Here is a 26,610-nt window from a genome sequence, read left to right as displayed (position 1 = left end):
TTGCAGATCTGGATCCGCAAAGGTCGTATTTTACAATCGATCTGGATCAAGAGTGGTTTCCCCGACTAGAGAGTAACTTAACTGATAAAACGAATCCGTATCCGAGCATGGCCATGCATTTCGATTCTGACTCCTCGAGTGGCCCTGAGAAATATCGAGTACCCGATAAAGGCTGAATATTTCCTTCAACTCGAACTCCTTCCGATCTAAGCACGCATGAAATGACCCGAAAAAATCTACTTGGCCCCCTGTTACGGATGACCGTGAGAAAGAAACCAAAGTCACCCAAAATCTGCCTTAGTCTCAAGAGACAGTCGATAGTCAAAAGAATCGACTCTTAGGATCACCATGGAAGTCCTATCCACGACCGGGCAACAAATGTTATAAAACATTTAGGACTCCACGTCGATGTCACAATTGTGTCCTACGAAATATCCGTATAAATCGCCTCTGTGATTGGTCAGTCAACCGGTTGACTTATGGCTCGTTGAACCCACCATCAACCAACGTCACACAATAATTGTCAGAGTTATCAGCTCATGTGGGCAATTAAGGACTGAAAAATATAATGTTCGTTCAGTTCACTTTGTGGTGTTCAAAATTGTCGCACAATTCCACATGAAAAACAAAATATATAAATATCAAAACGATGATGTTGTATAGAGTACAAAAGCGAATGAATCTAATCCATAAAAGAGTACTACAACTTAGGAACACGTTTAATTCCCATGGAATTGACGTGCCCTTCATGCTTATCTTGTCGTAATGGTTTAGTGAGAGGATCTGCTATGTTATCATCTGTAGCAATCTTTTCTATCACTACTTCCTTTTGCTCCACGTAATCTCGGATTAGATGAGCTTTCCGTTGTACATGTCTAGACTTGTTGCTAGACTTTGGCTCCTTAGCTTGGAAGATGGCACCACTATTGTCGCAATAGATGGTGATCGGGTCATTCGAACTAGGCACTACGGATAGTCCATGTAAGAATTGACGCATCCATATCGCTTCCTTTGTAGCCGGACGCGGCATAGTACTCGGACTCGGTCGTAGAATCTCTTTGTGATTTGTTTGGAACTCTTCCAAATTGATCGCAGCGCCATTAAGAGTAAAAACGAATCCTGACTGAGATTTCGAGTCATCTCGATCCGTTTGGAAGCTAGCATCTGCGTAACCGGTTGCGCATAGCTTTTGAGAGCCTCCATAAGTCAATGCCCAATCTTTAGTCGTCCGTAGGTACTTAAGAATGTTCTTGACATGACCCAATGTGATTCACCTGGATGTTGTTGGAATCGACTTGTCATACTCAATGCATATGCCACGTCGGGACGTGTGCATATCATGGCATACATGATTGATCCTATAGCCGAGGCATAAGGAATCCGTGTCATGCGCTCTTTCTCTTCCTGGTGTCTCGGTGCCGAGACTTGCTCAAATGCACCCCGGGAGCCATAGGAAGAAACCCCTTCTTGGAGTTAGTCATGCTTTGAATCTCTCTAGGACTTTGTCTATGTAAGACTCTTGATCGAGAGATAACATCCGTCGTGATCTATCTCGATAGATACGGATGCCCAAAATTCTTTGTGCCTCACCCAGATCTTTCATCCGGAAATGGTTTTTCAACCATACTTTCACCGAAGTTAAGAGAGGTATGTCATTCCCAATCGGGAGTATGTCGTCAACATACAATATTAGGAAGACAATCTTGCTCCCACTCGACTTGATATATAGACATGGTTCCTCGACCGATCGAGAAAATCCATTTTCTTTTATCACTTGGTCGAAGCGATGATTCCAACTCCTTGATGCTTGCTTAAGTCCATAAATGGAACGCTTAAGCTTGCACACTTTCTTAGGATGTCCTGGATCGATGAAACCTTTGGGTTGTACCATGTACAACTCTTCCTCCAAAAAGCCGTTTAAGAAGGCGGTTTTCACGTCCATTTGCCAAATTTCATAGTCATGAAAAGCGGCAATCGCTAAGATAATCCGAATGGAACGCAAAGATGACTACGGGTGCAAAAATCTCATCGTAGTGCAAACCTGGCACTTGGGTGAAACCTTTTGCAACTAGTCGTGCTTTGTAGATATCTTGTTGACCTTCCACAGAATGCTTTATCTTGTAAAGCCATTTGCATTGAAGGGGACGAACCTTAGCAGGTAAGTCAACAAGATCCCACACGTTGTTCTCATACATAGAGTCCATCTCGGATTGCATGGCCTCAAGCCATAGCTTTGAGTGAGAACTAGTCATGGCACCTTTATAGGTTGCGGGTTCACTACTCGTTAAGAGTAGAATGTCATCTATGTCATGTTCCTCGACCATACCAATGTATCTGTCCTGGAGGAATAGAGACTCTTCCCGACCTCCTAGGTTCCTCGGGAATGTTAACCGCAGCCGGGATTGAAAGAATAGGTTCCTCCAATAGTTGCTCGGTACTTGGTTGGAATCTCCGAAACGTTCGAAGGTTCTATCACTCTTTGCATTCTCGAGAAATTCCTTCTCTAAGAATGTCGCACTAGCCGCAACAAAAACACGTTGTTCGGTTGGCGAATAGAAGTAATGACCAAGTGTTCCTTTAGGATAACCTATAAAGTATGTCTTGACCGATCGCGGGCCGAGCTTATCCTCGTGTCTCCACTTGACATAAGCCTCGCAGCCCCAAACCCGTATAAAGGACAAGTTAGGGACCGTTCCTTCCATAGTTCATATGGAGTCTTGTCAACACTTTAGACGGACTTGGTTAAGTATTAGAGCAGCGGTGACGAGAAGAGCATAACCCCACAATGAGTCAGGCAACACGGTGTGACTCATCATGGATCGAACCATATCAAGTAGTGTTCGATTCCTCCGTTCGGACACACCATTCAATTGAGGTGTTCCAGGTGGAGTTAACTGTAAGGCAATCCCACAGTCTTTGAGGTGTTGATCAAACTCGTGAGAAAGATACTCGCCACCACGATCTGAACGTAGTGTTTTAATCTTTCTACCCAATAGGTTCTGTACCCTATTCTGGTATTCCTTGAATTTCTCAAAGGATTCACTTTTGTGCTTCATTAAGTAGACATAGCCATATCTACTTAAATCGTCCGTGAAAGTGATGAAATACCTATAGCCTTCTCGTGCGGTGATTGACATAGGTCCACATACATCCGTGTGTATGAGTCCTAATAGGTCAGCAGCGCGCATTCCAACACCTTTGAAGGAAATACGAGTCATCTTACCGATGAGACATGATTCACACGTGCCAAATGATTGAAAATCAAAGGCCGAGATAGCTCCATTTTTGATGAGCCGTTTAACGCGTTTTTCATTAATGTGTCCCATACGGCAGTGCCATAGATACGTTTGATCTTTGTCACCAACCTTTAACTTTTTATTCATTACGTGTAATATTTCGGTGGTCTGATCTAAAACATAAATTCCGTTCATGGAGACTGCCTTGCCATAAATCATATCGTGTAAAGAGAAAATGCAAGTATTATTCTCTATTACAAATGAAAACCCAAGTTTGTCAAGTGCAGAAACTGAAATAATGTTTTTCGAAAGACTGGGTACATAATAGCAGTTATATAAAAATAACTCAAATCCGCTAGGAAGCTGGATCACATATGTTCCCCTTGAGACGGCAGCCACTCGTGCTCCATTCCCGACACGCAGTCCACCTCACCCTTTACGAGGGGTTCGATGTTTCGGCCCCCGCACATGATTACACAGATGAGAACCACAACCAATATCAAGTACCCAAGTTCCGTAACTTGCGTGGTTAATCTCAATCATATGAATAAAAGTAGAAGAAGATGAAGACATACCAACAGGTTTAACACGACCTGCCTTTAAGTCCTCATGATAAACAGGACATGTACGCCTCCAATGCCCAGTCTTGTGGCAATGATGGCATTCCATGTTATCATTCTTGCTCTTTGTCGCGCCTGATGAGTTGCTCGACTCACCAGGCCCACTCTTACCTGGACCCGACTTCTTGAACTTCGGTTTACCTACTGCTAGGTTTGCCTGAGCTTTGCCCTTACCTTTCCCCTTGTTTGTCACAACGAGAACATCCTGTTTCATGCTCCCACTGAACTTCATGTCCTTCTCGGTGCATGCGAGAGAAGGGAGTGCAGTTCATGGGGAGTCTTCTTCAAATCATTCATATAGTAATTCGCTCTAAAGAGCGCAAAACCATCGTGGAGTGAATGAAGCATGCGGTCAATCACAATGTTCTCGCTGATTTTACAATCAAAGGTCTCCGACTTCTCGACATTCTCAATCATGCTTTGAGAATGTGTGGGCTAACTTGGTTGGCCCTTTCTCGAGTCTCGCATCAAAGAAGCGAGTGGTATGCTCATAGGTCACGATTCTCGGTGCTTTCGAGAATTCCTTAGTGAGCGTGGTGAAAATCTTGTTTGCACCATGGGCTATGAAGCGTTTCTGCAAATTGGATTCCATTGCAAAAATGAGTACGTTTTTAATCGCACCCGCTTCCATACAGAAATCGTTAAACTTGGCAATTTCAGCACTCTAGCCGTGGGACCTGGGTTTGCGGGAGGGGCTCTAATAGATATTTGAGCTTCCGTCGTCGGCGGCAGCATTCCGTAATGCCGCCTCCCAATCCGCGAAGTTTGATCCATCATTCTTGATCGAGTAGACCGATTCATCCGATTCATGAAGATCCGGCCGGACTCACGGTCCAATGTGGCACTTGGCATTGGGTTGTCGAGAACCACCATTTGTTATTAGCAGTTTAAAAGTTCGTGATCTACACTGAAAAAGAAGGAAAAACAATAACGAAATAAGCAACTCATCGAGGTGATTTAAGTCTATTTTAAAATTCATTTTAACGTGTAGACTCTCGCACTTGCATAATTGATCTCCCTCAAGAATGATACAAGTGATCCCAAGACTCAATTTCTGTAAATTGATAAGCCAACTGTTTAGCTAATTCTTCCGTAAGAACTCTTGATCGATAGATTTCCGTAAATCCTATCTATAGTCCACCATAATCACAGGATCGTACGAGTGACCATAGTGTTGAGATAAAATAGGTCAATCAGTTCCAACTTACCCGACGTAGAAGGGGTCATATTATGCCTACCGACGAAGAAGGGACTCATTGGAGTTTGACCTATAAAGACCGTTCTCAATTTTTGTTTATACGAGGAAGATCCCATCAACTAAATTATAATTCATATTAAGTGAACGAATAACTAGCGTTTGCGTGAATGAATTAATTTGGGTGATGGCTTAAAATCATGTGACATGAGAATGTCAAAGAAAACTAACTCGTGACCTCTATATGTGTCAGTTTTCATGCAATAATTAGGTGGTTTGGTTTTTAGGCGGAATATGATGCATATTATCGTTACGAAAATAAATAAAAAGAATGCAATACGTAAATAAAAATTTCCTAGTGTGGCCTATCCTAATAAAAAGAACATAAAACAACTTTGGAATCCACCGTTGGACCCGAGAAGCTTGTCTTGATGTTCCATCTTGATCCATGTAGCGAGAGTGAGCATCCGGTCTCCATCTTTGGTCTTCTCAAAAATTACAATTTAAAATTTACAAATATAAACCTATTTACATTCTAAATAAAAACTGTAATTACAAGTGAAAAATCCAAAACGGAGATACGAGATCTCAAAATACAACCAAGACCGTGTTCCATCATTACGGTAACACGTTCTACTAAGGCCACACTAAGTTACAACAGATTATAAAAATAAATACGTAATAAAAGGCATTCAAAAACATTCAAAATTAACGATAAATAAAAATGCATCAACTAAAAACAAATTCATTCGTGACATAATTCCGTAATTATGTTAAATTTATCCAAACCACCTTTTAATGATTAAAATTCATGTGATAAAACCGCTTCCATCAATTTAATTTTAATCCAATACAATCCGTTACTTTAAATACGCTTTAAAATAACTTAATGGTACGTGTGTGAACCGTTTCACAATCATAGCGAGTGTACAATATCCGTATAAAGTACATATTAAGGCCAAAAGAAAATTTAAAACAAAAGAATAAATTTTCAAAGCTGCCAAACCAAAAATCACTCGATCCAGGGACATAAGTGCTCGACCGAGGAATAAAAGAGCTCGATCGACTGAACTGCTAGTCGATCGAGAGGATTGTCAAACAGAAAGTGCTCGATCGACTATACTGGTGGTCGATCGAGTACTTTAATCAGCAAAGCTGCTCGATCGAGTACGAGGACATCTCGATCGAGCAGAGGGGTTTTGAAAGTGGTCGATCGAGTACAACAAGGACTCGATCGAGCAAAAAGAAGACAGAAAAACCACTCGATCGATTAAAAACTTGCTCGATCGAGTGCAAAAGTTTCTGAAAACTTCAAACCCTCGTGAAACAGTTTGTCAAAACAAAACATATTGCAATTTTGATCAAAACCTTGTAAAATTAAATCAACAAATTGCAAAACTTTAACATATTGCTATAATGATCGTGTAAAATAACAATATGCAACGGACAATAACCGTATCAGCCGTGTAAACACAAGACACGGTTAACAAAACACAAAACCGCAACAGCCCTAAAAAAAATTTCTGCCGTGAGAAATAGGCTGATGCCGCACGTTTTTTAAGACAAAAACAAGATCGTTTCAAATCGATTTATGAAAAATCACAATGAAAATTTACGTGGCCTCGCTCTGATACCACTTGTGGGGTAATATCCGTATAAGACCCTTTAAATTTAGGACTATAACGTAAATTTAACATGTGAAATATGGTCATAAACGAAATACAATATAGAAACGACAAAGATAAAGAATCAACCTCGGGTCCTTTATAGTGCGGCGTAAAGAACAGAAATCAACAGAGATTTCCTCCTAATCGTTGCACCCAAGACCGTCTGAGACTATGCCCTTGTGCTAGAAATGCTCTCTAATTGACTTGCAATATCGAGAGAGCTATTGTGAGGTTTTACTGATGTGAGATCTAGGTTTCGAGAGAAATGATCTCCAAAACCCTAGTTTTACGTAAAATGAAATTGTCTAGGTCACAAAGGAGAGGAGCTCTCCTTTTGTGTGTTTCGGCCAACCGTGGGTTTGCATGGGGAAGTGGGCTTCCACTTCCTCTTAATTTTACCTCGTGGACCGGCTCGAAAAATGCTAAATGTATATGACGCGGTTTATTATAAATCGTCATCGGTTATCGGCTATTAAAATATCAACTAATAACACGGGTTAGTTGAAGTATTAATACATGTCCGACAAAGACGATATTGTATAATTTATTCAATATACATTAATTAAATATAACCGTTTATATTTAATTTGCGAATTAACTGTTTAATTCGCCTTAGCCCATTTTATTTAATCCGTATTAAATATAATATCTCAACATCACATTTTGACTAATTACTAGTCAAATAACTCTGACTAATCGGTTAGTCAAAATTGGCATCTACATGACTTGTATTTTCATCTTGTCACGTCTCTCAAACGTATCCTATAGGTGTGACTTTTAGGGACCAGGTTGATCACCACCGCATCCGTATGACAATAACGTCAAACTTATCTAGCAAGCCAACCGTTATTGATAAACGTGGATCAACTGATAATAATACCAAAAGTATGCCCTTTGATCCTTTTTAGAGATTTATAAGTCCTTGCACTAACTGTTAAGGACACCAGCCCCAACAATAATACGAAAAATCTTCTACATATAAAAGTTGACTTTTTTAAACTCTTTTGATTGCTCCCTTAAAATTAAGAAGCCAAAAGACCTTTTTAACCCTTACTCCACCACTAAAAAAACTCCATCAATTTCTTATTTTATTTTAAAAAGTTTACAATATACAATTCCATTTATATGACCTTTAACTTTACATTATGTATATGTATATTTTATATATAACGAATTTCATATTTTCAGAAAATTTACAATATCCATTTGTTATTTAATAATAATTAATATAGCTAATTTCATTTGTGAACACAAAGTATAGATTTTATATATTTAGAATAAGTAAATATTTTATATCTCTCTGTTTATTTTTATTTATCGTTTTATAATTAATTAAATTTAAAAAGTAAACCCGTGCATTTTTTTGCACGAGTATAAAACTAGTATTAATTGTTTTCGGGTCTCGGGTCAAGCTTATCGAGTCATCAAGTTAAATATATGAATTGGGGGCATTACAGTCTTTTATCCAATCGTCAAAATATTATCAACATTATGTTAAGAAGATTATAATATACTTAAAAGGTGAGAAATCTTATAACAAATGAGTTTCGAATTTAGTCGCGAGACTTGTCTCATTGAATTGTGTACACCGTCTAATGCTCTTGTCCAAGACTATAAGAGCCAGGCTAGTGCCAATTGAGCCTAAACAAAAAACTGCTTCCTTGTGTAAGGGAGTCTAAAAGGTGATTTTGATAGTGACGAGGATTGAACCCAAGTCATGAATACCACTGCTTATGACCTTATCAACCTTGGCATGTCTAGTTTAGGACGGAGTATTCGTTTGATCTCTAAAACGGATCCAAATACTAAAAAAGCTCGTTAATGAAAAACATGTAACATGGATGGTTGGTTGTTTAAAAGCATAGCAAAAAGATCAATTATTGAAAAAGCATTTGAAGACAAAGAATCATATATGAAAAAGCTCTATTACTAACATGGAGTAATAAAACAACCAGCAATAGTAAAATCTCCTTTAAATGCCATTTTTTGAATCTAAACAAGTGATAATCTAAACACAACTAATTGCAGAAACAGCAATATCCTAAAGTACTAATTAATCGAAAATGCTATATGCTATGGCATTTTTATTCCTTGACAAAAATTAAAAGGCTGGTGATAAATAGTATGTGGTGTGTCTTGGACTAATTAGGTGGGAAGAAGATTGCATCAGATGTCCTCTTCGAGCGGAAAAGCTTCTCCATATCAGTTGGCGCATTGAAAGCAGCCTCCAGTACTTCTGCCGACAGCGCCTTCCACACTGATGTCTTCCCTGCTAAGTGTGTGAACACCGGGCTGCATGCCATTCACAATTTACAGCATTCATAAATCAGTCAAATTTCCGAGTTATTATGTAAATAATGCGAAAATATTTATAAGAAAGTGAATGAGGATACTTACTCAGGGGTAGAAATGATGGAGAACCAGTGCATGCCATCATTGTCAGCGATCTTCGAAACCACAAAGAACCTAGGCACGATAAACAAGTCACCAGCCTTAAGGGTAGTTTCCAAGACTCTCTTACCATCAACTCCGACAACCTGAACTCTACCGCTTCCTCTAAGTATATAAGTCACTTGAAGTGCAGAGTCACACGAGAACCCGGGAGAACACATTGACTTTCCGTCAATCCTGACAAGGTCAGCCCCAAGGCCAACCTCACCCACCAAAGGCAAGTTCTTGGTGTTCAAGACAACGACTCTACCACCGTTCTTAATGTCAACATCCAACGGGGCTTCCAAACAGTTCAATGCCATGCCATCACGGTGCTCCTTCTTTGGTTCAGGCATTTTGTGGGACCCGGGGAGTTGGACGATACCATTGCCTGTTTGCTTGCTGACTAGATTCTGGCCTACATCTTCTGGCAAGTCCCAGGCACGACTCACAAACTCGGATGAGAATCCATTGAAGATTCCGTTAGAGCCGGTTAAGAAGAAATCAGTGAATTGTCCTGATTTGTGACCCTTGGAAGTGTCACCCAAGAAAAGAACGGTTAATTCGGTGTCGTCCTTGTTGTACCACCAAGTAACTACTCCGAAAGGAAGCGCAATTGTATCTCCTTCTTTGATGGCGATCACCTTCTCGTCTTTTTCAGGAAGAACAATCCCAGCTACTCCTTGGCCTGAAAGACGGAATAATATAGCATTTAGTATAATCGTCAGATGTATGCAGTCTTACCCTATGTTAATAAAAAAAAAACGCAAAGAAGCGATTTGCGAAAAGAACAAACCTTGAAGAACATAAGCGACTTTAGAGGAATCAGAATAACGAGGAAGAGCAAAACCATTCTTGTTCAAACAAAGTTTAGCAGCACCAATGTTTCCTTGTTTAAGCATAGGAAGCTCATTTGGACACCATGAATAGTAGGACCCACCTTCTCCTCCATAAACTTTCTTTGCAACTTTCGGTGTTAGATCAATATCCATCCTTTTTTCTTAAAGGAATTATTAAAACAATTATTGAGAAAATATATTGAATTGTTTTGAGTATTTATTTGATGATGATGGGAGAAATTGTGAGAAAAAGAGCAACTTGAGGGGTGTATTTATAGCATGTGGAAGATAATAATTTGCGTATGTGCATGATTCTACTACTTTTTTTTTGTATATAATATTAATTTTATCTTAAGTTATTCGAATTTTTTTGAAGGAGTATTAGTAATAGATTAGTGTTTAGAATTTTGGATGGTGTAGGATTTTAGTTTTTAAATTAGTTAAGAGGTTAATATGCTTATTTGTTTACGTTTAGGCTAATAATCCTTTTGGAAAATATGATTATATTGATTGATCTTATCTTATCTAAAGTAACTTAGGATTAATGGATAAACTAGGATTTTTTTTGGAAAGGAAACTAGGATTAATATCTGTACAAATTCTATATTCTATATCGAAGTAGATTAGTTTCTAGATAAGGTGGATTATTATTATCAATAACAAATATTTGGATAATGTATTTGAAATTTTATAGAAGTATATTAGTTATATTTAGATTTAGATTAGATATATCTACGACACAAATTACTTATACGATATTGTTGATGATTAACAAATTTTGAATTGCCATAAACGAAGAATAAACATGAATCGTATTTTCTCTCTTATAATTAAGTAGTTGAGACTTCTTATCAAACACTACGCCAATTACATAATATCATTATCCAAATAGATTATGAGTAGTGGTGAACAAATACAAATTCTTATCCTTTTCATATTATATATCGAGTATCATGCATCTTTACAGATCGATGAGAATATCTTGCAAATCTTTTCATATTAAGCCTATTAATATGTACTTTTAGGGTATACGTTAGAAAAACTGATTTAAAAAATGGGAGGAAGTAACAATTTATATCTTATAAAACGGTTTTCTTGGTTTAAGGCCGCCTTGCATGAATAAATTGAAAATAATTTTAAGGCGGAAAAACTAGTTCTCACATAGATAAATATAAAGGTAGATTGACATTTGTCAATACTCAATTCTAAGGAGATTGTCCATTACAGGACTTTGATCAGATTTAATTAGGCAGTTTTGATTTTTGAACAAACATATTAGGGAATATATGTCAAATCACCGTTGTTTTTCTTTTTGTGTAAACGGATTACAAAAGGTAATTTAAATGCTAACGAGATTTGAACTCAAATCATAAAAATCACCTCTTATAACTTTATTAACTAAGCAATTAATATTTGCATAAAACAAATCATTGCACTAACCACATTTTAAGGCTGTTTATATTATACATACAAACCACATATCACATTTTATATCAAGGCGCGATTTATTTACACGACATACAAGTATTTTACATGTGAAACCGTCTCAAAAGTCCTAACCGATAACTCGATAAGTCGTGCTCCGAATATTTTTGGCGGTATGGAACCAAACCACCCGAAAAACCGTAACACAAAAAAGAAAGGGAAACAAATTAAAGCCTACAAAAGAGAGAAATTAAAAATAGAGAAAAACTCGCCGGCGTAATCGACAGGGCGACATTTCCCAACTACTGTTTAATTTAATCCCTAATTTCTAGGGTTTCGCATAAATCAATTCACATTATTCTCCGATTTCTATAGCTAGGGTTTTCAATTTGGGGGGAAATTACGATTTCATAGCAACTTCACAAATCACACTGGATCTAATTTATTTAATTTCGAAGGTTTAATCGTTATTAAGAATGAGCTAAGTGATAATTAAAGAAGAAGATTAGTGTAATTAGTGTGGTAATTAGTTGATTAATGATGGAAACATCATCTCCGGTGGTGGCGGTAAAAGATAATAAGCTCATGAAAGGTGTTTTTGCTGTTTCCGGAATCATGGTTACTCTTGTTATTTACGGTCTTTTACAGGTAATTTTTAACCCTATTACATTTTTAATTACTGTTGCACTTTTGTGATTCAACATTTTTATTATTTCTTATGTGATGTCATAAATTCTTGTGTAAGACGGTTTTATACTAGCCTATTTACTCCCTCCGTCCCGATCATTTGTTTAATTGAAGGTAAACTAATGATCGGGACGAAGGGAGTATGTTTTAGTGTTCCTTTTATTTTCCCCTGTTGTTCATGTTAGGGTAAGTTAGCTGTTGAGCTGAAAGGTTGTAATGAATAGCTGTGAACTTTTGAAATGTGGAGGTTTGGTACGGTGGTACGTTAATTTGGGATGAATGTAAATGATTTAGGACGAGTTTTCGAGGTTTGGAGGAGCAACGTCATGATGATTTGAAAGACATATTTGAAGAAGTATTTGATGTGGAGAGCGATGAATGTCAGTAATGGGAGTGTGAAAACCTGCTATTGGTGATTACAGAAACAGGAAAGGTTATGCCTAGTGTCATTTTACGCAAGTCAACTTGTTGTAGTGTTCATTTTTCCCTTCTATTGTTCATGTTAGGGTGTCTAAGCTGCTGAGTTGAAACGTTAGTATAAATAAATGTCAACTTTGAAATGTGGATGTTTGGTATGGTGGTACATTAATTTGGGAGAATGTAAATGATTTAGGACGGGATTTCGAGGTTTGGAACATTATTGTGATGATTTGGAAGACATTTATGAAGTAATTGATGTGGAGGGTATGAATGCCAGTAAAGGGAGCGCGGAAAACTGTTCTTGGTGATTTTAGAAATCGGCGAGGTTATTTCTATTGTTGTATGGGTTCTGATTGTGGTTTTCGTTTATGTTCAATGTACGGAATTTTGTGTGAAACAATGCTCTGAGCTGTTATACAGTGATTGTGCTTAACTGAAGTGTTGTACTTGTGCAGGAGAAGATCATGAGAGTTCCGTATGGGCAAAACAAAGAGTTTTTCAAGTACTCGTTATTTTTAGTATTTTGCAATCGTCTTATGACGTCAGCTGTTTCTGCTGGTGCTTTACTGGTAAAGATGATGTTGAATTCACTGAAATTTTACTTGTAGCTAATGGAATGGTTTTTTATTATTCTTTACATACACACTCTTGTTATTATTAGTTTGTATTTTGCTGAAGTATAATCTATTTTGACTTGTGGCATTTTCTTATATTCTGTTCAGGCTAGTAAGAAAGCTTTAGATCCTGTTGCCCCTGTGTATAAGTATGGCTTGGTCTCCGTAACAAATATTCTTACGACGACATGCCAGTACGAGGTAAGTAAACAATAGGAGGGAGTATAAAAGGGTTTTTGTGGAAGTATCAGGGTTTGAACTAATTCCTCTACTTGCTTTCAGGCTCTTAAGTATGTCAGCTTTCCTGTTCAGACTCTAGCAAAATGTGCGAAGATGATACCTGTTATGGTAAGTGTGCACTGTGCTGCAATTGCAACACTCGTATATAATTTTGTATTGTGTACTAAGCAATTCATCTATGATGATGATGTCTATTCACTAATCACTACAGTTGGTGATCTCTAAGACTAGCTTAGTTCTCTTATCTTTAGTTTACATCACCTAGAATCAAATACCCTTATGTGGCCACCTAAAGGCAGTTTAGACGTTTAGTGACTGTTTATAATTTATTTTGTGGTTGCTTTTGTTTATCTCGAGAGGATTAACACAATTTATTGCCAAGGGAGTAGATCTACAAAGTGCTGGCGATTATCTGTTGGCTAGAGGCTTCATATAGGATTTGAGAAGAATTACTTAAGAATAGCACTTTTGCATAACTCACGTTAGTCACGTATGGCATTTGATGACTCCGTATTGGCAGGTTTGGGGAACATTAATTATGCAGAAGAGGTATAAAGGGCTTGACTATTTGTGGGCAGTTCTTGTTACCATTGGATGTTCTGTATTTATTCTGTACCCGGTAAGTTTTTCGTCCATTTTACCTTTTTCAGTTGTCTTATGCTCTTATATGTAACACTTTGCTTGTTTTAACTCGTGACCTGGTAGCCTTATGCATGATGGCCTTATACGGTTCTTTAGCTGTTGTGATCAAGTTATCAGTCACTTGTTTGTGGTCGTTGCAGGCTGCTGATGATATTAACCCATACAGTAATGGAAAAGAGAGCTCAGTTTGGGGTGTATCACTCATGGTTGGTTATCTTGGGTATGATTTTGAACACCAGTTGTTTTTTTTGAATTAGATAGCTCAGGAGTATCACGTTTTGTTTTCCACCATTATGGATTTTGGACTTTTGGCTTGCAGTCATTGTTTGAATTGGTCTCATTCCCAGACAAAAAACATTGTCCAGATTTTGTGATTTTATTAGTTTCTTCTTAGTGTTATTACTTGTAAGATACTTCTTTAGTTCTTATTCCCTGGTAATTAAGATGCATCAGCATTGCAGTTTGCTGCTGAATCATGGGGTTGTGGGATCTTTTTGGGAAGGAATAACTATACAATATTTTCCTCCTGATGTCCTAAGCATTTATTTATTGTATGAAAAGATCTGTAGATACACTTGGTGTACCACGTTATTATACTTTATACATCCTAGCAAATGAAAAGACTCATTTTCATTTCACTTACTTTTACCTTGTTACTTATAATAGTTCTTGTCACTAGTATGGGATGTATGATGATAGTGGTATACCGAGTGTACCTAAGAATTTCTTGCTTGGATCATATATTTCTGATTGTTCAACTTATGTTGGCTAGTTTTGTTCGTTTGTAACTGTGAAACGTCTGGGGACCTCACATATTGATGATTGACTATCATGAATATTGTTCTTTCTCCGTGCTTCAGGTTCGATGGCTTCACGAGCACATTCCAAGATAAATTATTTAAAGGCTACAATATGGAAATACACAACCAAATTTTTTACACAACATTGTGCTCATGTGTGTTGAGTCTGTCAGGTAGGTCTTGCTATATATGTCTCCTTCACGATAATGTCTTTCGCAGTTTCGCTGCATTAGTATCCCTTATATGATTAATTATTTGATATTCAAAGGTTGATTTTATTGATTCAATTGCTCAGTGCCATACAACATTGGCCAACTGTGCACATTCCATTAGGTCATGGTCTATTACACTTATTGATGGGCTTGATTTTTGCTTCGCAGGGCTTATCTTACAAGGGCAACTTCTGACTGCAGTAGATTTTGTTTATAGGCACAAAGATTGTTTATATGACATTGCTTTACTTTCCACAGTAAGCCCTATGAAACTATTCTAGCAAAATTTGTTGTACTATTTCATTCCTCGGTCTTTTGGTTTTCTACCAGTAAAAAAGTTCTATCTGATAGTATAAGGGTATCTGCAGGTAGCTACAGCAAGCCAGTTTTTCATTTCCTATACGATCCGAACCTTTGGAGCTCTCACATTTGCCACCATAATGACAACAAGACAGGTGCACTTGCTTCTCTTGTATCTTTTATTTCTTTCATTGCGCTTGCTTCCATTTTTGTTGTTCCCATTTGATTCTGGTGATTAAACAATTCAAACTCTGACCAATATATCTCATAATTTATACTAGCTACAATCTTTTTCAAATGATAATATGAAATTAGTGGTTTTTGTAAGACAAAATTTGCATTTTATATGTGCACACATATTCTTAGAGATAAATGGTCAAAGTTGGAATGTGATGATCGACAAAATCAAATAGGTACATCAAAAATGGGATGTCATAATAGTTATCTATAACAAATGGTCTTTCTGATTGTAGCTTCTGAGCATTCTTCTCTCGTGCTTGTGGTTTGCGCATCCCCTAAGTCCATTGCAAATGGTTGGAGCAGTAAGATACCTAACTTTCGGAACTTTTGATTGGTGTAACCGTGCTAAGTACCCAAGTATTTATGTTCTTGTGCTTATTATTCGATGATCTAAACCAGGTAATCGTCTTTGGTACACTGTATGCTAAAGCCTTCTCAAGGAACAACACTCCTAAACTTCCTCCTGCCGATGTTCAAGATCAGGAGTCAATTCCTCTGAAGGAAGGCCCCTAAGCTATGTTTCTCTCACTCATCTAGAAGTATGTTACACGGGTACGTGTCCAATGTTGGACTCGCCTATTTCATGAAAAATATTCATTTTTGGCTTAAAATGAAGTGTTAAAGTGTCATACTTGTGTGTGAGTGTCGAACACGGGTATGCAATAGTGGAACTAACGTAGGTTAGTCATTTAGTTCAACACAAAGTTCAGGTTCTCGAGTGATCTGAACATAGTCCAAGGAGACCCAACTCTTTTTTTGGTGGAAATGGGGATATTATGCTGGTTTTGGGAGTTCTTTAATGCTGGAAGCAGTAGGAAACAGGTGTAGTCACACTCGGTAGGCATTTTTCAAGTCTTCTTTTCTTAAACCTTACACGGAAAAGTGAAGAAAATACAATCGGCACAAATGTACTAGATGTGTGTAATGGAAATTCTAATGATTTGAGATTTGGCTAGCTTATAAGAGAAAATGACAAGTTACCTTTTGTTTTCTGATACCTTGTCAGTTCTCATACATTCAAGGGCTGTTTTTCAGCTTTGTTCATCTCGACCGTTTATATTCACCAACTCCGATATCAGGACTAAGGCATTGTTGTAATATCTCCTAGTTGACAATTTTCTGTCGCATTCATGTTTTGATTTATTTATCTTATTTTTGTCCATTTCCGAGGTGGTAGGTAAATACCCTATTGTTTAGCATGAAAATACGGTGTAACGAAGCAAACGACTTAGGGAGTACGTACGTTTTTTTGGTGAGCATTTTTTGGGTAAGGTAGTTGTATGGAAGTCTTGGTCCAGTTTTATCAAGAGGCGTTGAGTGACAATGTCATCGAATAGATACAGGTATTAATGTTGTAATATCGACCCATAAAAAATGGAATTACGATATTTTGATCAAAATTTGGAAGTTGTTATTATGTAAATGTTACCCTAGTAGACTCTAGCTTTGTGTTTTCTATGACATACTATTTCGGATGAAATGTACACAGCTGTAGTATTATTTTTTTTCCTTTTTTAACGTCTTTCTAAGCTTCATTACCACACAAATTCTCATTGAAGACGGACATATTCGTTACAAGCTGAAACGGGTCAAGTAATACCGAATTGGGTAGATAAGACAAAGGCAGAATGTTACTCCCTAGGCATTCTCCTTTTGTCTTATCTACCCACTTGGGTATTACTTGACCCGTTTTCAGCTTGTCACGGATATGCCCGTCTTCAATGAGACTACTTGTCACAACAAATGGATCTAGCAGTTGTTGCGAAAGCAGCTACCTGACAAAGTCGCAAGTTGCTGTACATATATTTTGTTTAATTAGTCGATGATTCGGAAGTTGTATTATTATATGGATCATGGAGTATTAAATTTATAAGCACATTATTCTTGTTATTTCATAAACAATTTGGAAACAATCAACAGCCAGAACGGCAGATGATCATCCCTTCAGGATTTCTTTCAACCGAGTCTCCCGTTTTATTGTCGGGTATACTTGATATACCGCGTCATCTTACCTCAACCAATATGAACATTGGGAGTGGCAATACCGTCATACGAAGAGCAAAACATAATCTAAGTGAAATAAAAACGTACATATTCATCGGTTAGTATCTTAAAATCATATTAAACGAAATTGTTTATGTATTTGATTCTAGTACCCAAAAAAATTAAACTGTTGTCTAATCTTCTCTTACGTAAAATAGGATTAAATCAAATGTGATCGTACGAATATTCATATTCGTAATATAATACGAAAAGGATAAGAATTTGTATTTGTTCAGCACAATTCATAAGTTATTTGGATAATGATATTATGTGGTAGACATAGAGTTTGATAAGAAGTTTTAACTGTTTAATTATTATTATAGCAGATAAAATACGATATCGTGTAGGTAATTTGTGTTGTAGATAATATCAAACATCAAAATCTTAATCCGACCTACAATTTTTTATTTTCAAGAAGTGTAGTACAAGTCTGTTTTACCGTACGCTAATTTACCTTAGATAAGATCGATCAGTATAATTATATTTTTTTAAAAGAATGATTTACTAAATTAAATTAAATTAAATATTAAATATGAATATGATGGAACCTCGTGAATCTTAACTGATTTAAAATCTCCTAAAACAAAATCGGATAAATTAAGATAAAACCAACATTATATTATCATCATCTGATTAATTCTAAACACTAATCTATTACTAATAATCCTTAAAAAAATCGGATAAATTAAGATAAAATTAATATTATATACAAAAAAAGTAGTAGAATCATGCACATATGCAAATTATTATCTCTTCCACATGCTATAAATACACCCCTCAAATTACTCTTTTTCTCACAATTTCTCTCATCATCATCAAACAAATATTCAAAACAATTCAATATATTTTCTCAATAATTCCTTTAAGAAAAAAAGATGGATATTGATCTAACACCAAAAGTAGCGAAGAAAGTTTATGGAGGAGAAGGTGGGTCCTACTATTCATGGTGTCCAAATGAGCTTCCTATGCTTAAGAATGGAAACATTGGTGCTGCTAAACTTTGTTTGAACAAGAATGGTTTTGCTCTTCCTCGTTATTCTGATTCCTCTAAGGTCGCTTATGTTCTTCAAGGTATGATCTTTTCTTCACTTGTTTAATTTCAGTAATTTCGGAAACAGTTTCTTTGTGTTTTTAATATAGGGTAAGACTGTGTACATTACCCCCTACCTACCCTGTTGTTGCTTTTGTCTTTATAGTTTAATTTGTTTTTTGATCATTGATTGATAAAAGTGTTAGATTTTGTTTAAGCCGCTAACACATGAGTAAGGCTGCATACATCTGACTCGTGGGTAATATTGCTTTTTGGTTTTTGATCATTGGTTGATAAATTGTTAGAATTTCAGGAAGTTGTGTCATGTGAATTTTAGTGTTTCAAGATGTGATCTTTAGTTTTGTGTGCAGAATTCTTGTTTTACAGCAATGTACTTGATTATAGTTTAATGATCTTCATAATTGCAGTTTAGTGATCATTATTTATTCATGATTAATCATCAATGTACTTGATTGTGATTTTCGGATTTATTACCTTTTGAATTAATGATTATTGCACTTCCTGTCTTTGATGGGATCTCACAATCATCTCATTGACTTCAATGCTATAAAAGTACTCCCTCCGTCCCAATCGTTTGTTTATTTTATAATCGTTTTTTGTAGAGACATTATATTCTTATTCATGTGATAGTATTATGGATTAATGCTAAACATCTGATACTAAATGCTGTATTATTCCGTCTTTCAGGCCAAGGAGTAGCTGGGATTGTTCTTCCTGAAAAAGAGGAGAAGGTGATTGCCATCAAAGAGGGAGATACAATTGCTCTTCCTTTCGGAGTGGTTACTTGGTGGTACAACAAGGACGACACTGAATTGACCGTTCTTTTCTTGGGTGACACTTCCAAGGGTCACAAATCAGGACAATTCACTGATTTCTTCCTAACCGGCTCTAATGGAATCTTCAATGGATTCTCATCCGAGTTTGTGAGTCGTGCATGGGACTTGCCTGAAGATGTAGGCCAGAATCTAGTCAGCAAGCAAACAGGCAATGGTATCGTCCAACTACCCGCGTCCCACAAGATGCCTGAACCAAAGAAGGAGCACCGTGATGGCATGGCATTGAACTGTTTGGAAGCCCCATTGGATGTTGACATTAAGAACGGTGGTAGAGTCGTCGTGCTGAACACCAAGAACTTGCCTTTGGTGGGTGAGGTTGGCCTTGGGGCCGACCTTGTCAGGATTGATGGAAAGTCAATGTGTTCCCCCGGATTCTCGTGTGACTCTGCCCTTCAAGTGACTTACATTCTCAGAGGAAGCGGTAGGGTCCAGGTTGTCGGAGTTGATGGTAAGAGGGTCTTGGAAACTACCCTTAAGGCTGGTGACTTGTTCATCGTGCCTAGGTTCTTTGTGGTTTCGAAAATTGCTGACAATGATGGCATGCACTGGTTCTCCATCATTTCTACCCCTGAGTAAGGATCCTCATTCACTTTCTTATAAATCTTTTCACAAACGAGTATTAGATTTGTCTTTCCTCATTACATAATTATGAAATTTGACTGATCTATTAATGCTGTAAATCGTGAATAGCAGTAATCTTTTCACATATTGGATTTGTCTTTCATTATAACATAACTCGGAAACTTGACTGATTTATGAATGCTGTAAATTGTGAATGGCATGCAGCCCGGTGTTCACACACTTAGCAGGGAAGACATCAGTGTGGAAGGCGCTATCAGCAGAAGTACTGGAGGCTGCATTCAATGTGCCAACTGATGTGGAGAAGCTTTTCCGGTCGAAGAGGACATCTGATGCCATCTTCTTCCCACCTAATTAGTCCAAGACGCACCACATACTATCTATTACCAGCCTTTTGTTTTTGTCAAGGAATAAAAATGCCGTAGCAGTTTCGATTAATTAGTACTTTAGGAGTTTAGGATTTTGCAGTTTCATGCAATTAGCTGTGTTTAGACTATGGACCAGCAGTGTCATCTGCCGAGTTCTTTAGTTTACATTCAAAAATGGCATTTAGAAGGATATTATATTACAATAATAGAGCCTTTGCAACTACTGGTGTTGTATTCAGTTTAGTCCCACTAGCTGATTCTTATAATTGAACATCTTTTTTCTGCAATGCTTTTTTAACAACCATCAACATGTGTACTGGTAAGTTGCAGTAATCGTGGCAGAGTGCTAGTATGTATACCCACTTTTTACTTTCGTATTTCGCACGGGGCATCTTGTACAATCTTTTCTAATCCCTTCAACTATGCACCATCATGAAACGGTACATTTTTGTTAAAAAAATCTTCATCTATGGTTACTGAGTTGTTTTTTTTTTTACATACCGTCTCACAATATGAGACGTCTCGTGCTATAGTTAGGTTATACAAGTTATTATAAATTGGCATCAAAACAAACAATTAGGATTTTGAACAAACAATCATTTATTATCTCGATCCTTATGAATGTGCGTGCAAACAATGCATACCTTAATCACTATTAAGGTAATGGTTTATTTGTCTACTATGTACTCCCTTTATCCCAATTTTATTTTTTTTATTCCTTGTGAGAGGTCTTAATGACAAACGCCCCAAAAGCACTCGTTAGACTTAATATTCACGCAACCCTATTTTATACCATAATATATACAAGCCCAATAAGATCGAAGTCTAAGTAGGATAGAATGTAAAATTAAAGTGGGTAAATACGTTGTCTAACCCCATAAAACCGTCCGGTCCATAAACAACTCTATTTTATACCTAACCAACCGTCTAACACCTTACTATTTACAAATATAAATCATCGTAGGATTCAAATCAAATCGTAGTAAGAAAAAGGAAGAGTAGCCGACAAGCAAGCAAAAAAAAAAAAAAAAAAAAAAAAAAAAGAAAAGAAGAGAGAGGAAAACTAATGGCGATCTCTTCAAGCGTAGGATTCAAATTCAGTTATCCAATCGTAGCTCCTAAGGTAATAGTATACTATATATTGATTTATAAGTTGTTTTTGAACGTATATGAGTAAATTAAGTGTTGATATGAGTTTTCTGTATGAATAAGATGGACACGAGAGATTTGGTGATCCCTTCAAGCATAGCATTCAAAGTCAGTTATCCAATCGTAGCTCCTAAGGTAATACTCCCTCCCACCTCCGTCCCGGTTATTTGTTGTCCTAAAGTGAGTATATGGATTTTTAAGTTGGTTTTGAAGTGGATGTTTGTTTTGTTTTGTTTTGTTTTGTTTTGTTTTGTTTTGGGTATTATGAGTTAAGTGTTGATATGAGTTTTGTGTATGAAGAAGATGAATATGAGAGGTTTGGTGAGCATCCCAGTAATGAAGGGCGTACGTTGCGTCCCAATAGTAAAGGACGAACGTTCTGTGAGCGGCAGCAATTATATCCCGGATCCACGTTATGAGGGTTTGGACAAGTCAATAGCATGGCAGGCTGCCCTTCTTGTCCCTGATTACCCTGGTTCAATGATGTCGCGTAAATTAAATGAAATGAGAGCGAGTATTGCTAATACCCTTGGTCGAGGTCGAGACTTTCGGCACTTTAGAGTCTTTCTAAAACCCCCCTTATCCGACGCCGCCTCTGCTTCTTCTCCCGATCTCATCATCCGCTACTATATTCAAACTCTCTGTCAAACTATGAGTTTAATGAGGTACGGGTACCCCCCCAATTACTTCCTTCATTTCGTTTTGAAACCGCAATTTGGCACTTATCTGATTCTCGTGTTTCAGCGAAGAGGAAGCCGTCAAGAGAATATATTCCGTGGCAACAAGACATTACTTTGCTTTTGGCGCTAAAGTTTCTCCCCACATTGCCGAGCTTCTCAAAGGTTTTTTTTTTTATTGCAGAACTAGTTTTATCACCCGTGTCATCTATGCTTGTACTGTTGTACATCTCACTCAATACTCAATTCTCCGCAATCAACACCAAATATGCTTCCATTATATCGAAAGTGAATTTCATGTAATAAAAGTCAATATAGAGTTTATTACAAAATAATTATTCGCTAAATAAATCTAAAATCCCAAAATAATAAGGAATTCAAACCCCTAAGTGTAGCATATGTCAAAGGAAATACTACTACATGTATAGTTTTAATGGCTTTGATGATTTTGAGTTTAATGGGTTTAAGTTAGAAACACTAATGGGAATTTGCAACTAATAAAGCTGTCGTTTATAGGTTGAAAATAAACATCATTAGAATTAACTATTATTTTTATAATACAAAATGCCATTGTTATAATAATATTCTATAATACTAACTACTATTTTGATCCACGAACATGTACTTATAAAATACTATTTCATTCTACTCCTAAAACTTATCTAAAAAGTAAAACGGAAAGAAAAAAGAAGTTTGTATTTGAATGGATGGAGTATAATATTGGAATATATATTTGCCAACCACATGAGGGAAATGGATCCTCTCCATTTCATTTCTCTCCATTTCCTCTCACAATCTCTTTAAATAATAATTTCCCCTTTTATTCTTATTTTCCTTTATTTTTATGCGTAAATTTAGAACCGTTAGATATTGTCAAAATGCGATCCGGACCATTGATAGAAACTTGCCTCTTCATTTTTTTTTAGAAAATGGAGAGAAATTGGGCTCCTTTATGAGTGGCATCAGATAGATGACTTTTTTCCCCCCTCTCTTTTAACAGCTCTACCAAATGTTTGTGCTGTCCATCCGGATGAGTTTGTGGATATTAAAGAGAGGAGGTACCCATGTAAGTATACCTTCGCTTCTCTCTTTAGCTAATTCATAGTTGTCGGTATTCAAAAGTTTCATTTAAAATTGCATCACGAGGCAAATTTGCATTGCCACCATAGTATTGGAGAGGCTGAAAGTCGTATGCCTATCAAATGTATGTATAACACTTATTTAACTAGATTACTAAAATATCAATATAGCGAAATTAAGGGTCGAACTCACAAGGATTGACTAAGTCAATCAAAGTGTGTAATAATGTAAAGTAACCAATTTAGGGGGGGAATTTTGTCGGTTAAATGAATCGAAAGAACTAAAACTAAGCAAATAATAAAGTCAATCAAAGTGTGTAATTATGTCAAGCATGAATCCGCAACTTAATACCAATTGATCAGTGTAAGACGGTTCTATTAATTACTTTCACTACCTTATCCTGAATGATTATATTTCGAACCCAAAGGGGATTATATTTCGAACCCCCTTATGTACACAAAAATGTAAGTTAATAATGACATAGTAGTTGGTTGCTTTGTGTATAATGCCCTAGGATGGGGGATCGAGATTGACTTTATCAGTAGTAGAATTGTATAAATTTGCGATCTGCATCGGAATTTTGACTACTATGGTGTTGTGGACAGGCCTGTTGGCTGCATTACATAGTTCTGAATTTTAGATCTGAATCCATTTATAATTCGTTACTATTTCTCATATTATTTGTTTTCTTTGATTAGGGGATCCTTTTATCAATGGCCAAGCTCTCCCATATGATGGCAAATATTATCCAAGTTTTAGCAATGAAGAATTAGGGATGGCTACTCAAGAGACTCTCCCCAACAGTTATGAAGAATTAGCAATGAAGAATTAAGGATAGCTCACCCGAAAATGACCCGATCAGAAGTACCCAAAATAACCCGACCCAAACCTAACTCATTTGACCCGTTTTCCAGATCTAATCAATCCATCATCCTAGCGTATTCAATAAAAACTAATTTTGTGCCCCGTGAAAAATCACGAATTCCATTTAAATTTATGTTTTCAATAAGAACTAGTTTTCGCCACTGACTTGGTGAATAGTGAGAAATGATAATTGGTACCACACTTATTCTAATGCGTACGTCTATCCCACACCTTAGTTAGGTGCTGTTTGGTCAAACTTAAAAAGTGCTTTTGCAATTGAAAAAGTAGTAGCTTGGCCAAACATGGTAAATTAGAGAGTTTTAAAAGTGCTTTTGAAAAGTCAAAAACTGATTATTCACCTCCAAAAGGAGAAGTAGATAATTACTACTTCTACTTCTACTTTTCACATAAAGAACCAAATAAGCAAACAAAAGTTGTATTAAAGTAGTTAGGCCAAACATATAAATTTTGTGAGAAACTACTTTTACAAAAGTATGGCCAAACAACTAAAACTTTTCCAAAAAGTAACTTATGAATAAACTCCTTTTGAAAAGGAAAAACCATTTTCCATAATCAAGGCCAAACAACACCTTAATTTGGACTCCATTATGTAATCCCCTATAGACTAAAAGATTAACAAGTCTAGAGTAATCACGCTCAATTTTTCCTGCTCTATTATTTCCTTGCGCAAAAATATCATCTTCTATTTTCAGCAATAATATATTGTAGTCAATTAATAAATATCCTCTTCTATTTGGAATTAAACCTCTTCTATTTTCAGCAAAAAAATATTGTAATTAGTCTATTTTGAGAAAAAAAATACGCTAATTGGAATTAAATGCACAATACACAATATTTTCCTTAAACTTCCTGTACATGTGATACGATCTTTTTCAACTGATCCTCATAAAAAAAAATCAATAATCCTCTATATAGTAAAAGATTCACGCTACTTAAAAATTCTTGCTCACTGTTATTACTCCCTCTCATCCAAACCAAAGGTAACACTTGCATTTTGGCAATATTTATGGTCGTAGGGAATCTTTGATATTATTCTCAATCTATAAGACAAATTATAGTTATGTGAGATCTTATTTGATTTATCGTCATGAATGCTATAAGAATATCAAATTTTTATAATTTTTAATAATGTGTAACTAAAGATATTCACGTTGCAAAATGTGCCTCGGCATGTGTGATAAAGCAACGGTTACCTTTGATTTGGATGAGAGGGAGTATTACTCTTGACAAATTCTAACTATTGAAGTAAGTGGGCCCAAATCTTGCTAAAAAATACTCAATGTTGTTCTTATAAAATCTTTCTGACTAACCTTATTCCATTTATAATAAATTTTTATTATCTTAAAAATCAAGAAATATAGGAATGTAATTTGTTAATTTTTTAAATCAATTTCTAAATATTTTTTTCCAAATCAACTTTCTATAAAATATTAAACATCTAAAATACTTTTTATGTAACTCACATTTAGGCCTAATTTCGTAAAAAAAACACAAAAAATCAATTCTCAACTACTATAGGTGATTCAAAATTACTCTTAAATACAAAACTTTGTAATAATAGATTTATTAAATGTAAAAATGTTTAATGGCAATATTTTAGTTACAACTTTCTCTAACACAACCCTTGACAAATACATGACTCTAGTACAAGATCTATACTAGCAAACTATATTTTGGTAAACACAATAATACAACCATCTTTAAATAACTTCTTAAACTTGGTAAGTGAAATAAATAATGTCTATTATTAACACTTAAAATCACTTCTTTTCAAGTTTTATCATGTTAGATTTTTCATTTGTAAGGCCGTTGAGCTTGCTTTTAAAAAAAAATAAAAGCTTAATTATCAGATTGGATGGAAAGTAAGAATGTGGACCTAAGCTTAATTATCTGATTTGAATAATTCACGCTTTCGCACAACAAGTGGTATTAGAGCCAAAGGTTCGACTTGGGCTAGACACGAGGATGAATCAGAAGGCCCAAGACTTGAAGGGGTACACTGTAAGTAGGGCTGAGCAAAATCGGTTATCCGCTCCGGTTTTGCAAACCGGTTTTAAAAAATGGTTTTTTTCTAAACCGAATTCGCTCCGGATTAATCCGCTTAACCGGTTTTTTTGGAATTTAAAAACCGGATCCGTAAACCGGTTTACCCGCTCCGGTTTTTATAACCGGTTTCAAGAAAGATCCACCACAATTCAATGCATAGAAATGCATAGAAAAATTAGGTTTTCGGTTTAAAAACCGGTCACCGGTTTTGAATTTACATTATTTTTGACTTTTAGTTTCTAAAAAAGAAATCAATTGGTTTCAAAATAATAAAAATAAAGAAACCGGTTTAAAAACCGGTCCCCGGTTTTGAATTTTCTACAACCGAA

The 26,610-nt window shown here is 36.3% G+C and overlaps 4 protein-coding genes across 5 annotated transcripts; 3 read left to right on the top strand and 1 right to left on the bottom strand.

Annotated features, from left to right (window-relative positions):
• Nucleotides 1-8,626: 8,626 nt before the first annotated feature.
• LOC141638001 (glutelin type-D 1-like) lies at nucleotides 8,627-10,263 on the bottom strand. Its single transcript, XM_074447453.1, has 3 exons — nucleotides 9,945-10,263; nucleotides 9,116-9,836; nucleotides 8,627-9,010 (listed from the first exon to the last, which is right to left on the bottom strand). Exons 1-3 carry the CDS (start codon nucleotides 10,138-10,140, stop codon nucleotides 8,860-8,862), a joined length of 1,068 nt encoding a protein of 355 aa, XP_074303554.1. The 5' UTR covers nucleotides 10,141-10,263; the 3' UTR covers nucleotides 8,627-8,859.
• A 1,401-nt stretch (nucleotides 10,264-11,664) lies between these two features.
• LOC141638000 (UDP-galactose/UDP-glucose transporter 5B-like) lies at nucleotides 11,665-16,559 on the top strand. Its single transcript, XM_074447452.1, has 11 exons — nucleotides 11,665-12,060; nucleotides 12,975-13,088; nucleotides 13,242-13,334; nucleotides 13,416-13,481; nucleotides 13,894-13,992; nucleotides 14,156-14,235; nucleotides 14,876-14,988; nucleotides 15,196-15,284; nucleotides 15,396-15,482; nucleotides 15,801-15,869; nucleotides 15,967-16,559. The coding sequence occupies exons 1-11, from the start codon at nucleotides 11,950-11,952 to the stop codon at nucleotides 16,078-16,080; spliced, it is 1,035 nt and encodes a 344-aa protein (XP_074303553.1). The 5' UTR covers nucleotides 11,665-11,949; the 3' UTR covers nucleotides 16,081-16,559.
• Nucleotides 16,560-18,427: 1,868 nt separating this feature from the next.
• On the top strand, nucleotides 18,428-20,612 carry LOC141638002 (glutelin type-D 1-like). Its single transcript, XM_074447454.1, has 3 exons — nucleotides 18,428-18,681; nucleotides 19,349-20,069; nucleotides 20,284-20,612. The coding sequence occupies exons 1-3, from the start codon at nucleotides 18,486-18,488 to the stop codon at nucleotides 20,432-20,434; spliced, it is 1,068 nt and encodes a 355-aa protein (XP_074303555.1). The 5' UTR covers nucleotides 18,428-18,485; the 3' UTR covers nucleotides 20,435-20,612.
• A 776-nt stretch (nucleotides 20,613-21,388) lies between these two features.
• Nucleotides 21,389-24,414, top strand: LOC141638007 (multiple organellar RNA editing factor 9, chloroplastic-like). 2 transcript variants are annotated; one of them, XM_074447461.1, is made up of 6 exons: nucleotides 21,389-21,567; nucleotides 21,657-21,728; nucleotides 21,897-22,258; nucleotides 22,338-22,435; nucleotides 23,271-23,336; nucleotides 24,049-24,414. In XM_074447461.1, exons 1-6 carry the CDS (start codon nucleotides 21,511-21,513, stop codon nucleotides 24,180-24,182), a joined length of 789 nt encoding a protein of 262 aa, XP_074303562.1. In that variant the 5' UTR covers nucleotides 21,389-21,510; the 3' UTR covers nucleotides 24,183-24,414. The 2 variants fall into 2 exon arrangements, with proteins under 2 accessions (XP_074303562.1, XP_074303563.1); XM_074447462.1 differs by having other exon boundaries at nucleotides 21,458-21,567; nucleotides 21,894-22,258.
• Nucleotides 24,415-26,610: the final 2,196 nt, after the last annotated feature.

The sequence above is a fragment of the Silene latifolia genome, unplaced genomic scaffold (assembly GCF_048544455.1).
Source record: "Silene latifolia isolate original U9 population unplaced genomic scaffold, ASM4854445v1 scaffold_160, whole genome shotgun sequence".
NCBI lineage: Eukaryota > Viridiplantae > Streptophyta > Magnoliopsida > Caryophyllales > Caryophyllaceae > Silene > Silene latifolia.
Note: the sequence above shows the minus strand (reverse complement) of the source record. Positions and strands in the feature narration are given on the sequence as shown.

Bases quoted from the DNA above. Each gene is read 5' to 3' on its own strand.
- LOC141638002 (XM_074447454.1), top strand. From the start codon at position 18,486: ATGGATATTGATCTAACACCAAAAGTAGCGAAGAAAGTTTATGGAGGA. The intron at 18,682-19,348 runs GTATGATCTTTT...TCCGTCTTTCAG, and splicing joins GGTCGCTTATGTTCTTCAAG to GCCAAGGAGTAGCTGGGATT. The intron at 20,070-20,283 runs GTAAGGATCCTC...AATGGCATGCAG, and splicing joins TCCATCATTTCTACCCCTGA to CCCGGTGTTCACACACTTAG.
- LOC141638000 (XM_074447452.1), top strand. From the start codon at position 11,950: ATGATGGAAACATCATCTCCGGTGGTGGCGGTAAAAGATAATAAGCTC. The intron at 13,335-13,415 runs GTAAGTAAACAA...ACTTGCTTTCAG, and splicing joins CGACGACATGCCAGTACGAG to GCTCTTAAGTATGTCAGCTT. The intron at 15,483-15,800 runs GTGCACTTGCTT...TTCTGATTGTAG, and splicing joins CCATAATGACAACAAGACAG to CTTCTGAGCATTCTTCTCTC.
- LOC141638001 (XM_074447453.1), bottom strand. From the start codon at position 10,140: ATGGATATTGATCTAACACCGAAAGTTGCAAAGAAAGTTTATGGAGGA. The intron at 9,837-9,944 runs GTTTGTTCTTTT...TCCGTCTTTCAG, and splicing joins AGTCGCTTATGTTCTTCAAG to GCCAAGGAGTAGCTGGGATT. The intron at 9,011-9,115 runs GTAAGTATCCTC...AATGGCATGCAG, and splicing joins TCCATCATTTCTACCCCTGA to CCCGGTGTTCACACACTTAG.
- LOC141638007 (XM_074447462.1), top strand. From the start codon at position 21,511: ATGGCGATCTCTTCAAGCGTAGGATTCAAATTCAGTTATCCAATCGTA. The intron at 22,436-23,270 runs GTTTTTTTTTTT...CTCTTTTAACAG, and splicing joins CATTGCCGAGCTTCTCAAAG to CTCTACCAAATGTTTGTGCT. The intron at 23,337-24,048 runs GTAAGTATACCT...TTCTTTGATTAG, and splicing joins TAAAGAGAGGAGGTACCCAT to GGGATCCTTTTATCAATGGC.